We start from the raw sequence: 15,687 nt of genomic DNA on the forward strand, positions 1-15,687 counted from the left end.
GGAGGGAAGCACCGACCCCAGCCCCGGCAGGGCTCGGCGCAGGGAAGTTCCGCAGGGACGCCGGGCTCCCGCCTGCTTTGCCCCACGGCCGGGCAAGCCGGCAGCGAACGCCAGTGGTCCCCAGTTGGCAGGACCCACTCCAACACGAGGATGTCCCCGGCCAAAACCCGTGGTGACGAGGGAAATCTCGATCCCCAAAAGCTGGCTGCCAGCCCCTGGGCGCTCCAGGCCCCCCACGGCTCTCCCCACGCATAATCCCCCCGAACCAAAGTGGGATTACCGTGCAAACAGGCTGTGGGCAAAGCTCCTTACCAAGCACGACGGGCACATCGACGGGCTGCCGAGGGGCCCGGCGGGGCGCGGGCAGAGCCCCGGGTGGGCAGAGGACGGGGCGAGGTGCCGAGGAGCATCCCTGCGCCCGGCCGAGCTCCGGCTCGAGACCAGGCACAGCTCGTCACACGGTTGGGACGCAGCGAAGCCACCGTGGCGGGAAGTCCCGGTCCGGCGCACGCCGGCCCTCCCACGGCACCGGCGGCGTTTCCTCTCCCCGCGCACGGGCGTGTGCACAGGCGCAGCGACAGAGACACCGGCGAGCGAAAAAAGGCTCCGGAAGGAAATGGAGAAAGCGAGAAGAAGCCGGGCAGGTGGAGAGCAGGAGGGGGCCGCGGCCGCCCCTACCCCGGCGCTGGGTGCGAAGGGGCACCCGGGGCTCCCCACCTCGCCAGGGTGCCCGGCTGTGCTGCCGCCTTGCGATTCCCCACCTGGGGAAACTGAGGCACGGTGGCAGGCGGGGTGCAGCTCGGCATACCGTCATGCGTGCGGAGACCCCCCCCACACCCTCCCGGGGAGGGAAACGCTCTTCCCCCCCCCCACCAGCCGTGGCCGGGATGACACCAGCTCCCCGGCCTCCTCCCGCTCCACCCTGTTCCTGCAGGAACCCAGGAGCCCGGGCTCCGGGCAGGCAGCCAGCGCCTCCCTCCTGCCTGCGCCTCCCGCCCTGCCTGCACCGCGGCCGCCCAGGGACGGCTCCGGCCCTGGGCACCCGCATCCCCAACCCGGCTCCCGACGGCCTCCCTTCCCCTGGGCGCGCACCTTCCCGCGGCGTGTCAGGGCGACCTTGGAGCCGTGCCGCGGCCGCTCCGTGCCAAACCTCCCAGCGCTGGGCGGCGATGCCCACGGCAGAGCGAGGGCTGACGGAAGGGGTGGGCAGGGGGGATGTTTTCCCCCATTGATTTAATCGTAGGGTGGGTTATTTTCGTTTGGTTTGTGTTTTTTTTTTTGGTTTTTTTTTCCCCTTTGCAGGAGACAAAGGCAGCCGGCGTGCCCGGTTGTGGGGTTCGGAGGGTGCCGGCGGTGCCGGGACCCGGCGGCGGTGCCGGAGCCAGCCGCGCCGGGGGCTCTGGGTGGCCGGTTTCCTCCGCACACAGATGGCTGTTTCGACTCAGTCGAGCGCTTGACCTAAATCTCCTCCTGATCCACGGGAGCTGCAGTCCCTCGGCAGCACAGCTCAAGGCGAGGAGGAGGAGGAGGAGGATGAAGAGGAGAGGCAGCGGAAGAGGGGGGGGGGGACGACACCGTGGCCAGCTGCGGACGGGCGGGAGGGTGGCGTTGAAGGGTCCCCCCCACCCCAGGCTTGGCAGCGGGGCCGGCGGAGGCGGTGGTGGAGGGAAGGAGGAAAGGCAAGGGGGGGGGGTGGGGTGGGGTTGGGGTGGTGGTGGGGGGGGGGGGGAGAAATAAAAATCTCCCACGCTTCAACCTCCAGCGCCGGCTGCCCGCGCCTGCGTGCTGCACCCGCCGAGGCCGGGGCAACCGCCCCACCGGGCTCGACGCCCCGGCAGACCACTTCCTCGGAGAGGGGCCCCGGGCAGAGGAAGCTCCAACGGCTCGAAAGTTTCAGCTGTGACTCAACCGCTGGCTGGGGTGACCGAGCCGGCCCCGGCGAAAAGAGAAAAAAAAAAACAAAAAAACCCAAACACAAAAAAAAAAAACCAAAAAAACCCACCCCAAAAAACCAACAAAAAAAGAGGGGGCCCACGGAGGGTTCGGGGCGTCGAGGTGGGGGCGCTTTTTTTTTTTTTTTAATTTTTTTTTTAATTTTTTTTTTGGGTTGCCCAGACGAGGGTTGTCTGCGAGGCATCGCGCTCCACCCCCAGCGTCGGAGCAGCCCAAACCGGCTTCCCAGCGACAGCAGAAAGCTTTTAAAATCCCCTACGCGCGGCATGACTCACTCCAGAGCCAGTGCCCAAAACAAGCTCCGACACGGAGAGGAATGGCGAGAGCAGAGATGCTGGGGGCGGGCAGGAGGGGCTGGGGAGGGCCGGGGAGGGGGGGAAAAAGGGGGAGACAGAAGGAGGGAGAGAAAAGAGAAGAGGCAGAAATAACAGCATCTGAAACTCTGCCTGCTGGAGGCTAATTGGTTCCGGCACAGCCTGGTTTGTTTGGCAATGTTTCCTCTAATCCTTCAGGCTCCCAAGCTCCCAGCCCCAGGGACACGGGGGACATCTCGCTGCCCGGCACCGACACCCAGCCAGCGCCTCTGCGGCACTCTCGGATGGGGTCTTCCCCCCCCGCCGCCTCCTCCCTGCTCCCCTAAAACACCCTGGGATGCTGCGGGGGTGGGGGGATACCGGCTCTGCCCACCCTGGGGCTGTACCCCGCCATGGGGACATCCCGGGGATGGATGGCGTCCCCTCCGTGCGGCGGCGCCGGGTGCGAGGATGCTCGGAGGAGCGGGGATGGCTGGGGCGGCGGAGGGAAGGGAAGGGAGGGGAAGGGACGGGAAGGGAAGGGGGGGCCCCCCCAGCCCAGCATGGCCGAGCCAGAGCACTAGCCAAGAGTCGGCAGCTTTGTTCCAGGTGCCGGCTCCCTTTTTTTCATTAGGCTAATGGGATGCGGATGCATTATTCCATTCCACATGCTGCTAATGAACCACTCAGGCCAGTGCATTTGCATTAATGTGCAAAGCACTGGAGGAGGGTGGAGTGGCTGCATCTGGCCAAGGCTGACCTTCCCCGCGCCGCCCCGCAGCCCCCCGAAGCCACGCCGCGCTCCCGACCCTTCATCTCTCCGGGACGGCTCCGACGCACATTCCAGGACACATGAACCAGCCCCGAGCAAGCCCCAGCCCCGACACCTCGCGCTCTTCTCCGCCGCCTCCCCCCCAGCACGGATCCCACCCGACGCCCCGCTGCCAGCACCCCACTCCGCACCCCAGCCCCGACACCCCAGGAGCAGGGGGGACCGCAGCATCCCTCCCGCGCCCCCCAAGAAAACCATCGCTCCCGCGCTCAGCGTGTCCCTCCTCCCCGGTTATTTTTTACTGGGACCTCGCAGCACCATCCTAAACCCCCTCTCCGCACCCCAGGGGAGTGTGTGTGTGTGGGGGGGCCTGTCTCCCAGGTCCTGTCCCCCCCCCTCTCCACCCTCGGTGCTGGCAGGCAGCGCCGGGCGCGGGCGTCATCGGAGCCCTTGGGTTGTTTGTTACGGCTCCCAACTGCCTCCGTCCCCGGAGAGGTTTCGAAGGCGAGTGACCCACGAACTGGAATGCGCAAAGCCTCCAGCAAACAGAGCCAGCTGCCCGCGCCCGTGCAAGGGGGGGCGGCGAGGGGAGAGCAGCCGGCCCCACGGCACGGCACGGCACGGCACGGCACGGCTCCGTGCACGCGGATGCACGGCCCCGACACGACGGATGCACGGCCCCCATGCGTTCTCCCAGGGCGGGCAGCTGCTCACCGAGAGGAGAGCCGTCCGCTGGCCTCGGCGTGTCCCCAGCACCGCCAGCGTCCCCCAACCTCCATGTCCCCCCTTCCCACCTTGCTCCCATCCCATTTTTTTGGACCGGGGCTGCAGGTGAGCTGTACCGGGAGGATGCTTCACACCTCACCCGGCCGCACGACCTGCATCCTCAGGTGGCCGAAGGACCTCTAGGACAGGGGACAGCACGGTGGCAGCGCCAGGCCCCTGCCTTGCCCGGTGCCACCCTCCCCCCGTGTCGGGAGGGCAGCAGTGGGGACAGGCGCGGCCCCGGGGGGCACGGCGGGTTCTCGGGCGGCCCCGTGCCCGGCGAGCGTGCGAAGCCCCCGCGCCCCAGCGCCTGCACACGGGTGTCTGGGTTTGTCACAGCCTGGTGAGCAAGTTAATCTCAGGCTCCCTGACACGTGGAATAAAATCGCGATCCCGTAATGGAATTCATTCGTCTTCCTGTCCAGGCGGAGAACGAGCCCCCCACCGCCCGCTGGGGCCGGGGCCAGGGCAAGGTAGCACCCAGCCCGGGCCGGGGGGGGGGGACACACACCTTGCCTGCACCCACCCTCCTCCCTGCAATGGGACCCGAGCGGCGCAGGAAGGATGTTCCCAAGACCACCTGCCCAGGGATGTGCAAAATACCAGGTGCTACAATGTGTCCCCTTCCCAGGGGACCTCGGCCACATCCACGGTGGCAGCCGGGGTCACCGACACGGTTTGAACCCGTCCCCCCCCCAGAGCGATCTGGGGTCCCGCCATGCCGGAGGGCAGCCACAGCGCTCACAAGGGGGTGAAGGGAAACTGAGGCAGGCGGCGGCGCTGGGGAAAGGGCAATCATGGTGGCATGAAGAGGACGGGGGAAAATGTCCTTCTGTCCCCGTGCTGTCCCTCTGTCCCCACAGCTCCCGGAGCCTTGGTCAGCCCCAGCCAGGGACAATCCACCCCACAGACCCTGCAGGGATGTCACCGCTTGGGGCACCCATGGGGGAGCCCAGCACGTCCCCGGGGATGAGTTCACCCGCAACGTGTGGCCCCTGACGATGCCAGGGGTGTAAGCGACGGAGAAAAGCCCTTGCGGGACCCCAAGCAGGACAGCAGGCCACGGGGCTGCCGTGCTGCCCCGTGCCTCAGTTTCCCTCCGGCACCCATGGCGAGGCCACCCCCGGGCGGGAAAGCGGCCCCATGGCCAGGGAGGAGGAGGAGGAGGAGAAAAAGGAGGAGGGCTGCTCCTTCCCGGGCACACAAAGCCCCTTTCATAGGGGCCGAGTTTGGATTTCCTCCGCCAGCCCAGCACCTCGCTGCCTCCTGCCCTGCCAGAAACGCTGCGGTCGGAGCCGGGGGGCTGGCGGGTCGGACGCTTGGGGGGTGGTGGTGGGGGGGGAGACACGGGGACCTTCGGGTGGCTTCATCCCTCGCCCTGACCGTCCCCGTGATTTTCCCCTCCCGTCAGCTTTTAATTATACCCCTAATAAAAGTCGCTTTGCAGGGAAACGGGAGCTTTGTTGCTCGGGAGCTCATCTGCTCCCGCTGCTCCTTCCCCGCTTTAAACCGTAATCCTCAGCTGGGGACACTGCAATTAGCCACCGCGGAGCCGGGCACCGTGTCACGGAGGATTAGGGCTCCCTTCGGCAGGGAGTTGGGGGACCCGGCCCCGGAGCGGGTCCACGGTCCTGTGCGGGATGGGCTGTCCCCCCCCTGCAGCCCCCGGAGGACGGGGACAAGCCTAAGGGCCCCCCCCTCCCAGCCAGGCAGCCCCCAGCCCGCCTCCTCTGGGGTGCCCACAGACCTGCACCCCCGCACTGCGCCAGTGCCACTGGGTTTTTTTTGGGGTGCACAGGAGCCACGGACCCTCAACCAACCCCCCCTGGAGCCCCCCACGCAGACAGAGCCCAGGGTGGCTTCCCAGGGGTCGGGTGGCTTTGCACGATGTGACTATGGGGACAAAAATGGGGCTGGGGGGACAACCATGAGCCTCAACCCACGTCCTCGCCCAGCCCCAGCACCAGCCCCCCGGGGCCCTGTGTCCCCCAGGAGGGGAAACTGAGGCACGGGGCAGCAGGTGCCCGTGACGCACATCCCGCAGCAGCTCTGCGCCGGGGAGAGACGCGGCACTGCCACCTCGGCGCACGCCTGCAAGGACGGTGACAGCCCTCGGCCCTCTCCCCAGGTACGGTGCTCTGCCGCAAAAACAGGCAGGCTGCAGGCAGGCTGCAGGCAGGGAGCCGCCGGGCTGTCGGCCCCCCCCTTCTCGGGCTGATAGCCAACGGGGCCACGAGGGCTGCCACAGCCATCGCCGCTCCCTGGCACCTGGTGGGGACCGCGGACCATCCGGCTCCGGCACGGTGACGGTGACGTGGGACCCTCGCGCACGGTGCAAAGGCCACCTCCGCGACATGGCAAAGTGGCAGCGGACGTGGGGGTCACTCGACCCCTTAAACCCCCCGAAAGGAGCCCGTGCATCGCTCCCGGGTGCCTTCTCGCCAATCAGCCTCTTCCCGGGGCTGGGGAGGCGAGCGGGGAGCGCAGGCGCTCGTTAGCAGCCGCTCATTAAGAGCCCTCCGGGAGGAGGAAGGTACCCGGGGCACCTGCACCTCCGTTTAATGAGCTGCAGCGCCATTAAACCAGCCACGGAGGGGGCCTTGGGCACGGCGGGGTTGCTGGCGTGGAGGGCTGACCCCCACCCTGACCCCCACCCTGACCCCCACCCAAGCCGTGGCGGGGGGTGGGGGGTCGTGTGTCTCCATGCTGGCGCGGCCAGGGGAAAGGGAGGGACGCGGCGAGTTGAGTCGTGGTGACAACTGCAGCAGCGGCGGTGGCAGGGCTGGGTGGCAGCTGCTGCCAGGAACGCCCTGAGCCCCCCCGCCGCCCCCGGGGTGGGGGGTGGGGGGGCACCCGGCCGCCGCCGCATCGCCCCCACCGCGCCTACGCCCATGGGTGCTGCACCGAGAGGGGTGATGGCACCGGCGCTGGCTAGCACCATGCACCGCACCGGCGTCCGTGGGGCGCGGGGACGGGACCCCAAGGACCCTCAGGGTCGGGACCTTCCCACCATGGGTGCCCCCACGCCGGACAGGGGACGCCCCCGCCCCATGCCCTGCGCTTTCCCAGCACCCAGAACTCCCAGTCTGGCCATTAAACCCCAGCTTCAAACAGCGCCTAAAGGGGGGTCAGGCTCCTGGGTGCACCCTAAGACACACGGAGGGGCTCGTGACCCCCACCCCAGCACCCCGTCCCGCAGGACGCCTGGGTGCCCAGGCCCGAGCGCCGACGGCCCCCCACCCCGCGTGGGGCTCTCCCTCGTTAATGTTTACTCGGGTTCGTTAGCGCCGGCACATCGCCATGGCAACGGTGCAAGCTGCGCGCCGCCATGGGCGCCACCGCCACGAGGCGCGCGGGGACGTCCCCGCGCGTGGGGTCACCGTGGGCACCCGCCACCGCCCACCCCGGGCGTGTGGGGCTGGAGGTGGGGAGGGAGGGGGAAACGGCGTGGGGAGCACGAGGGTGCGGGGACGCCGGCGTTTGCCTTCTCCCTGCCGGGGTGGTGGCGGGGCTTGGTGTCACCCAGACGGGGTGACAGCACCCGCCGTTCGCCCCCCGAAGTGCCCGCCGCCGTGCCGGGGCTGCAGGGGTGTGCGCGGCGCTGCCAACGCGCCTCGCTGCTGCATTATTTATAAACCGAAGGAGCAGAGGGCTCGGCAGCAGCTGCAGAGCCCTCGCGGGCCACCCTGCCCGGTGTCACGCAGCCACCGAGCCCCGCTGGCGCGGTGGCACCCGGCGGCCAGGAGGGACAATGGGGACAAAGCTGCCCGTGGGGCTGGCAGAGCCACGGGGCGCCCAGATGCCACCCTGGCACCCCCTCGGAGGTGGCGCGCGGCTGCTGTGGGGACGTCCAGCGCGTCCCCGCGTCCCCTGCGCCGGCGTGGCACCCTCCTGCCACCGCGGCACCCTCCTGCCGCCCCATGAGCCCGCTGCAGATGGCTTTGGGTGATGGCGGCAAAGGGCTGCCCTCACCCAAAACCCAGCCAACCCCCCCCCCCCCCCCGCCACGGTGGCACGGGGCAGAGCCCCGGCACCGTTCACCAAGAGCAGGATGCGGCCCCAGCGTTTTCTCACCCCACAAACAGGTTTTCCTTAAGCTTTGCAGAATCCTCCCTCCTCCTCCTCCTCCTCCTCTACGAGTCCCACCTCCGGGCTGGGGAAGGGGAAGGCGGCGGGGAGGTGGGGGGTGGAAAAGCTGAGTTGGGGCTTTTAATTTTTCATTATTAATTTCCCATCGACGCCGAGAGGCGCCGGGGCTCGCTCAGCCGCCCCCCAGCATCGCCCCCCGCGCTCCCTCGCGCTCTCCTGGAGCTCTGCACCGGCTGAAGCCGAGCCAGGCTGCCGATAGGATTAATTCTGCATGACTGCCCATCTCCGCGGGGGGATCTAAGACCCTCAGGCCTGCAGCAATCTTTAAAATTCCTCCAGCCCAACTTAATTCCCTCTTCCTGCAGAGCTGGCGCATCTGCTGCAGTCAGGCACGGAAAAAAAGGGAGATGGAGGGGAGAGGGAAAGGAGGCGGGGGGGACACACACACGGAACGCCGGCACCCAGGCCCACCGTCGGCTCCGGCGTCAGGCGGTGGTCCCGCTACGGTGGTCGCGGTGCTGCGTCGGCCACCGTGGGGTCAGCTAAAGGCACGCTGGTCACCCATGCCGGCCCCCCGGGTGGTGGCACGGGGAGAGGGTTTGCGGTGGGGATGGGGGAAACTGAGTCACGCCGGGGCAGCCACGGGGGTGGTGGCCGGATTGAGCCCCCTGCACCGCGGTGCCACCCCCCTGCCACGGCTGGGACACCCCCATAGCAGGAGGATGACTCAAAAACGGGGTTTTTCAAACAGCTACAGGCTCTGTCTGCCCGGGGTGGGGGGGGGCGTTATTCAGACACCCCCCCACTCTGCTCTCACCCTCTGCAGCCCCAAGGGACAGAACCTCAGGGTCGAACATCGTGCAGGTGGGGGGCAACGGGTGTGCGGGATCCCCGGATTTTGGGATGGCTCATGGAAACGCTGCTTGTGAAACAGCCCCGCAGCCCTGAGCGCAGCCCGGGGGGAGGCAGAGCCGTGTGTCCCCCCCGGCCCCTCTCCCAGGGGACACATCCCCCAGCGTCACCCCGGGGGGCTGCGCAACACCCAGCGCCAGCACCGCAGGGACCCTCCCCCCCCCGACTTCTCCTTGCCCACGCGAGCCCCCACCAAACAGCGCCAGGGCGAGGAGCCCGGCCAAGCCGGGGGGGTGCTCCCCCCCAAACCCCCGCCATGCACCGCGGCAGCCCGGGGATGCCGGCGTGTCCCCACGCTTTGAAGGCTCAGCCGCCGCCACGCCGGGGTTGGCAGCCGGCGGGCAAAGCTAACCTTCGGGGGGCGGCGGGGGGGGGGGGGGGGGTGTTGGTGGGGGTGGCAGCAAAAAGAAGGGGGGGGGACGCACGACACGCCACGCTCCAACCCCTGCCAGCACCCACCCTCCGGCAGCACGGCCACCCTCCCCAGGCGTCGGAGCCAGGAAAGCCATCCCTTCGCCTCCTTGCCCGCAACTTGCCCGGCTCGCCGAGGCAGCGGGGAGGAAGGCGAGGAAGAGCGCGGCCCCAGCCCAGCTGCCGGCGGAGCCGCGGATACACGCATTTAAATCACTTATATCTTTACTTTCTCTCCGCGCTGGCTGTGAGATGGGCTTGCTTGCTTTTTTTTTTTTTTGCTTTTTTTTTTTTTTGCCTTTTTTTTTCCCCCCCCCCCCTTCTTCTTCTTTTTTTTTTTGCATGCGTAATTAGGGGGTGGAACAGATGGCGGAGGGTTCGTTTAAAGTAATGCATCCATTAAAATAACCTTCGCTGTCGGGGACTGCGCTCCGACAGGGGCCTGTTTCACCGGGGGCGGCGGGGAGGGAGTTGAAAGGGGGGGGGGGGGGCTTTGTTCTGTAAGGAGTGGTGGTGGTGGTGGGGGGTGTCAGGAGTTTGGGAAGGCAGCCGGAGCGCAGGTTCCCTTTGGGATGCATCACCCTGGGATGAAAGCTGGCGGGGGGGGGGGGGGTGGGTGGTGGTGGTGGTGGTGGCGGGGCAGGGGGGGGGAAGCTGGTCAGGCTTAGAGGAGATGGATGGTGCTTGAGAGCCGGGATCAAACTGGGGGCCAAACTGGGGGTTTGAAACCGGTCCTCTCCTGGGCTCCGTTTCCATAGCAATATGATGGCAGCGAGATGGCGGGGACGCGAAAAAGCCAGCCAAGGGCCAGCGGCCAGCCCTCCGGCATCTCCCAGCTTGGGGAAGGATGCCACGGGGCGGGCACGGTCCCCGCCGTCCCCCACAGGGGGGGCAGCTCCGGCCGGGACCCCCGGCCGGAGCTGCCCCCCCTGTGGGGGACGGCGGGGACCGTGCCCGCTTACGCGTGTGTCATCCCCCCCTCCGCCCCGCCACCCCGAACCCTAAAACCTCCCCAAAAATAGGCCGGAGGAGGACATTTCGTTTTGCCACGCAGCCGCCTTTCCCGTTTCAAATCCCGGGTTCCCGGGAGAGGCAGGAGGGCTTTGTTCAGGCACCGGAGGAGCGGAGGCCAGAGAAAGCAGGAATGCCCTGCCAGCTCTTGTGTTTCACTCCCGAGGAATGCCGGGGAGGGAGAGAAAGAGAGAGAGAGGAGAGGGGGGGGAAAACGCTTTTTCTCCCCCCCTACACCAGCCCCGATGGGCGCCCAGCCCGGCCGCAGGGTGCCGAGGTTCCGGGAGGAAGAGGAGAAGGGATGAAGGACGGGGAGGATGCAGGACGTCGGGCGGATGCGGCGGTACCACCATGCGCGTAGCCGGGGCTGGCAGCGGGGTGGGCTGGGGGTGGTGATGGGGGACACGCACACACACACACACATGACAACACACGATGGCACCCCCCCCACACACACACACCCCCCACTCCCGGGGTGGCACGGTGACGCCGAGCACCGCGCCGGCTGGGTCGGAGCAGCCGGAATAATTCAGAGCGGGAGCAAAATATGACGCCCTTGTCCTGGAGGAGAGGAGAAGCGCCCCCCCACCCCACCCCCCCACCACCCCCCAAGGGGTACCTCCCCCCGCCACCCCCCATCCCAAATCTGGGGGGGGCTCCAGAGCGGTAGCCACCGGGGAAGAGGCCGGGGAAAGGCGAGAGCAGCAGCGAAGCCGAAGCCGCCCATGTGCATTCGAATATTTAGTGTGCGCTTGCCGAGGTGCTTCTGCTGCGCCGCGTTTGAAACACCAGAGAGGTGGGAACTGGGGGAGGAGGGGGGAGGGAAAGGGGGGGAATGGGGTGAAAATGCCAGGGCTGCACTTGGTGGGGGGGGTTCTCTCCTTTTCCAGCTTGGGGGGGCAAGGTTGTCCCCCCGGCCGCAGCACAGGGAGGGCCGGGACACGCTCAGCTTCGCCCAGAGCCCTGCGAAAGCTGGGTCCCGCCTCGCCGCCCCCTCCCCGGCCACAGCCCCCAGGCCCCGCGGAGCTGCGCGTCTCTCCCTCCTCTTCCTCCTCCTCTTCCTCCTCCAGCCCCTATGCACCTCGCCGGTCCCCTGCCCTCCTCCCGCTCTCGGGCACCCTGAGGTGTCCCCAAGCACCGCTTGCGGCCCAGGGGACGGTTGATGCCAGCAGCGGGACAGGGCCACTGTTCTCGCCAACGCCTCCGTGCCCGGTGCCGGGGGCAGAGAGCGAGACGCCGACGGCAGCGGCGGCGTGCCAAGGGCGGCAATGGGCGAGGGACCGAGGGGACGACACGCGGGATGGCGGCTGCCGGAGAGATGCCAACAGCCAAGAGGGGATGGCAGCAGGACCCGGACCGCGGGGTGACAGGGGTCCCTAGGCCACCAAGCCCCTCCGGTTCGCCCTCCCCGGCCCCACGCCCGCGTCCAGGAGCAGCCGCCGTGCCTGCCCGCCGAGGGACACCGGGCTTTGCCCCACAGCCCCGTCCCCCAGTCACCGAGCCCCCCGCTCCGCCGCCCCCACCTTCCCGCTTGCCGATCCCAAACTCCCCCGGCTCATCCCTGTCCTCTCACCTGCCATCAGCCTCCCCCCAACGCACCCCTTCGCTTAACCCCCCCCCCCCAGCGTTTCGGCCGGTCCCTTTGGCGCACCTCAACACCCTCAGCTCATCCCGCTTCCCCGGCCGGCGATCCGCCCTGGGCTGGCCGGGGGGAGCGGGTGGAAAACTGGTCCCAAAAAAACCTTCCGCGCCGACTCCGCCAGGCTCTGCGGGTCTGGGGGGGCCGCGGGCTGGCCCCCCGCTCGCCAAGAACAATAGCGCCTTGTTCCAGCCCGGCTCCGTCCTCTCCTGCCGGGCTGCAAACACCTCCCTGGGCAATGTGCTGGCCACTCTCACCTCTACGTCTCTCTCGCTGTTTCCCAGCTCCCTCCTGACAAATCCCCGTTCCCGATCGCTTCTCCTCCCCGCGGGTCCATATTAAGCTACATTCTCCTTTCAGCTGGGTGGAAAACAGCAGTAATAACCATGTGGAGAGAGCCGTGCCCCCCACCTCCACTTCCCTCCCACTTTGGGGTTCAAATTTCATTTCAGCAAAAAAGCTTCCCCCGCCTCCAATTTCTTCCCCCAAACCGAGTTCGCTGTCGTCTCGTCTGATCTCGGCAGGGGCCGTATGGATGCTCAGCTCCTCCTGGTTCAGGATCTGCTGCCAATCTGGACCTCGCAAACTGGTTCTCACACGGCTCCCGCCTAGCGCCTCCCTCTCCGCATTTATTGTCCCTCCTCAGCCACCCAGCCCCAGCTTGCTCCCCGCCACCCCGCGCTCATGCCACCCCGCTCCCCGCCACCGTGCTCCCCGTGCCGCTCTGCCACCCGGCTCCTTGCTCCTTTGCTCCCTGCCACCCCACGCCTGCCACCCCACTCTCCTGCCACCCGTCCCTCAGGCCACCCTGCTCCCCATGCCACCCCGCTCTCCAGCCATCCCGCTCCCCATGCCACCCTGTCACCGTTCCCCACGCCATGCCACCCTGCTCACTGCCGTCCTGCTCCCCATGCCACTCTGCCACCCGGCTCCTTGCTCCCTTGCTCCGTACCGCCCCACGCCTGACACCCTGCTCCCCATGTCACCCAGCTCTCCTGCCACCCCTCCCTCATGCCACCCTGTTCCCCATGCCACCACACTCTCCTGCCACCCGTCCCTCATGCCACCCTGTTCCCCATGCCACCACACTCTTCTGCCACCCGTCCCTCATGCCACCCTGTTCCCCATGCCACCACACTCTCCTGCCACCCCTCCCTCATGCCACCCTGTTCCCCATGCCACCACACTCTCCTGCCACCCGTCCCTCATGCCACCCTGTCAACCTGTTCCCAGGCCATGCCACCCTCCTCACTGCCGTCCTGCTCCCATGCCACCCTGCTCCCTGCCATCCTGCTCCCCCTGCCACTCGGCCACCCAGCTCCTTGCTCCCTTGCTCTGTACCACCCCACTCGCCTGCCACTCATCCCTCATGCCACCTGCTCCCCATGCCACCCTGTCACCGTTCCCCAAGCCATGCCACCCTGCTCACTGCCGTCCTGCTCCCTGTGACACTCTGTCACCCCTGCTCCCTTGCTCCACCCCACCCTGCCACTCTGCTCTCCTGTCACCCATCCCTCATGCCACCCCGCTCTCCAGCCATCCCACTCCCCATGCCACCCTGTCACCGTTCCCCACACCATTGCCACCCTGCTCACTGCCATCCTGCTCCCATGCCACCCCGCTCCCTGCCACCATGCTCCCCGTGCCACTCTGCCACCTGGCTCCTTGCTCCGTACCACCCCATGCCTGCCACCCCACTCTCCTGCCACCCGTCCCTCAGGCCACCCCACTCTCCAGCCATCCCGCTCCCCATGCCACCCTGTCACCGTTCCCCATGCCACCCTGTCACCGTTCCCCATGCCATGCTACCCTGCTCACTGCCATCCTGCCTCCCCGTGCCACTCTGCCACCCTGCTCCCCTGCTTCATGCCACCCTGCCACTCTGCCTTCCCACTCTCCGGCCATCCCACTCCCCGTGCCATGCCATCCTCCTCACTGCCATCCTGCTCCCATGTCACCCTGCTCCCTGCCATCCTGCTCCCCCTGCCACTCGGCCACCCAGCTCCTTGCTCCCTTGCTCCGTACCACCCCACTTGCCTGCCACTCATCCCTCATGCCATCCTGCTCCCCGTGCCACTCTGTCACCCTGCTCCCCTGCTTCATGCCACCCTGCCACTCTGCCATCCCACTCTCCGGCCATCCCGCTCCCCATGCCACCCTGTCACCCTGTTCCCCATGCCATGCCATCCTCCTCACTGCCATCCTGCTCCATGCCACCCCGCTCCCTGCCATCCTGCTTCCCGTGCCACTCTGTCACCCTGCTCCCTTGCTCCATGCCACCCTGCCACTCCGCCACCTCACTCTCCTGCCACCCGTCTCTCCTGCCACCCTGCTCCCCGTGCCACCTGCTCCCCGTGCCACCCCTGCTTCCTGCCACCCTGTCCCCCATACCATGCCACCCTGCTCCCCATGTCACTCTGTCGCCCTGCTCCCTTGCTCCATGCCACCCTGCCACTCTGCCACCCGTCTCTCCTGCCACCCTGCTCCCCGTGCCACTCTGTCGCCCTGCTCCCTTGCTCCATGCCACCCTGCCGCCCATCTCTCATGCCGCCCTGCTCCCCATGCCACCCGGCTCCCTGCCACCCCGCTCCCCCCGCCACCCTGTCCCCCTCGCCATGCCACCCTGCTCCCTGCCATCCTGCTCCTGTGCCGCCCATGCCCCGCACCATGCCACCACGCTCCCGCGCCCCCCGCTCCCTGTCACCCCGCTCCCCGCCACCCCGCATCCGGCGACACACAGCCTGGCGGGGGGGGGCCGCGCTCCCCTGCTTCTGCCGGGGCGCATCCATCCCCAACCCAACCGCCGAGTTTGCCGGGCGAGATTTATTCCCGGCGAATTCCCGGGGAGGGGGATGCAGCGGGGAGCGGGGCGGCCCCTCCATCGCCTCCGGGCCGAGCAGCCTCTCGCATTCCCGCAGCTGAAGAGCTCGTCTCCCTCGCCCGAGGCGCTCCGGCCTCCTCCAGATATTTTAGGCCCAGGTTTTGGGAGGAATGTTACAGGCGCCGAGCCCAAGCCCAGCGCTGAAGTCAGCAGGAGGCGAAGAGCCTGCGCGGGGCTCGGGGCCCCGGGGGCGGCGGCGGCCATGGGATGGGATTGGGATGGGATGGGGTTGGGATGGGATGCTGCTCCCTCCGCCTGGAGCTCGTTTAGCGGCGGGAAGGGCAGAGGTTGGAGCCGGCGGATGCCAGCACGGCTTCGCTCTCCCTCCGAGAGGATCAATACCACATTTCGACGCTCCCCCCCCCCCCTTCCCCGGCTCCCCGCACCGCGCCGGTACGGGCTCCGTCGGCGCTCGCCCGCGTCCATGCCTGGCGGGGGGTGGGCTTCGGCACGGGGAAGGGGGTCCCTGCCACTGTGCGTCCCCGGGAGGGATGGTCCCCACCACTTCTGTCCCCGTCCCCTTCACCGAAGGAGGTATTTTCGCCACGGTGGCGTGTCCCCTGCCAGCACCTGCACAGACCCACCTTCATCACACCCCCCCAGCTCCATCCCCACACACCAAACCCTACCTGCGCACGTGCCAACACCTCCCGCGGACCCCCCCTCTGCCTTCCCACCCCCTCGCAGCCCCCTCCCTGCCCCTCTGTCCCCCGTCCCCACACCCCCGGCCACCCTCCCTGTGCCGTGGCAGCTCATCACACCTCCCAGCCCAGCTGGGTGTCCCCGGGGAGGGTGGGGGGGGGACACAGGCACGCACTTGGCCTTGCCGCAGAGGGAGTCCCCGCCGTCGGCCCGCCCTTGTCACGGCCCCGCTGGCACGACGGCGCCCTGCGTGCTCCGACAGGTGAGCCCGCGGGCAGCGTTCCTGCCTGGGCCGGGAAATGTCCCCACCGGGCAGCCG

General features: G+C 68.2%; 2 protein-coding genes across 6 annotated transcripts in view; one reads left to right on the forward strand and one right to left on the reverse strand.

Annotated features, from left to right (window-relative positions):
* AHDC1 (AT-hook DNA binding motif containing 1) overlaps positions 1 to 15,687 on the reverse strand; it is a 57,972-nt gene that overhangs the window by 37,010 nt on the left and 5,275 nt on the right. Inside the window, exon 1 of one of the 5 annotated variants that reach the window (XM_063356061.1) lies at positions 12,103 to 12,725. The exons of 3 other annotated variants lie outside the window; for them this stretch is intronic. In XM_063356061.1, coding sequence (XP_063212131.1) covers positions 12,103 to 12,292 — 190 coding nt within the window. In that variant the 5' untranslated portion in view covers positions 12,293 to 12,725. Of the gene's footprint in view, positions 1 to 312; positions 423 to 12,102; positions 12,726 to 15,687 lie in introns of those variants that run through there. One more of the 5 variants, XM_063356065.1, reaches the window with a different exon arrangement.
* The window catches only part of LOC134525310 (basic proline-rich protein-like), a 2,058-nt gene continuing 617 nt past the window's right edge, over positions 14,247 to 15,687 (forward strand). Inside the window, exon 1 of the mRNA XM_063356068.1 lies at positions 14,247 to 15,630. Within this exon, the coding sequence (XP_063212138.1) occupies positions 14,407 to 15,630 (1,224 nt within the window). The 5' untranslated portion in view covers positions 14,247 to 14,406. The remainder of the gene's footprint in view (positions 15,631 to 15,687) is intronic.

This window comes from Chroicocephalus ridibundus, chromosome 19 (genome assembly GCF_963924245.1).
Source record: "Chroicocephalus ridibundus chromosome 19, bChrRid1.1, whole genome shotgun sequence".
In the NCBI taxonomy this organism is placed as follows: Eukaryota; Metazoa; Chordata; class Aves; order Charadriiformes; family Laridae; genus Chroicocephalus; species Chroicocephalus ridibundus.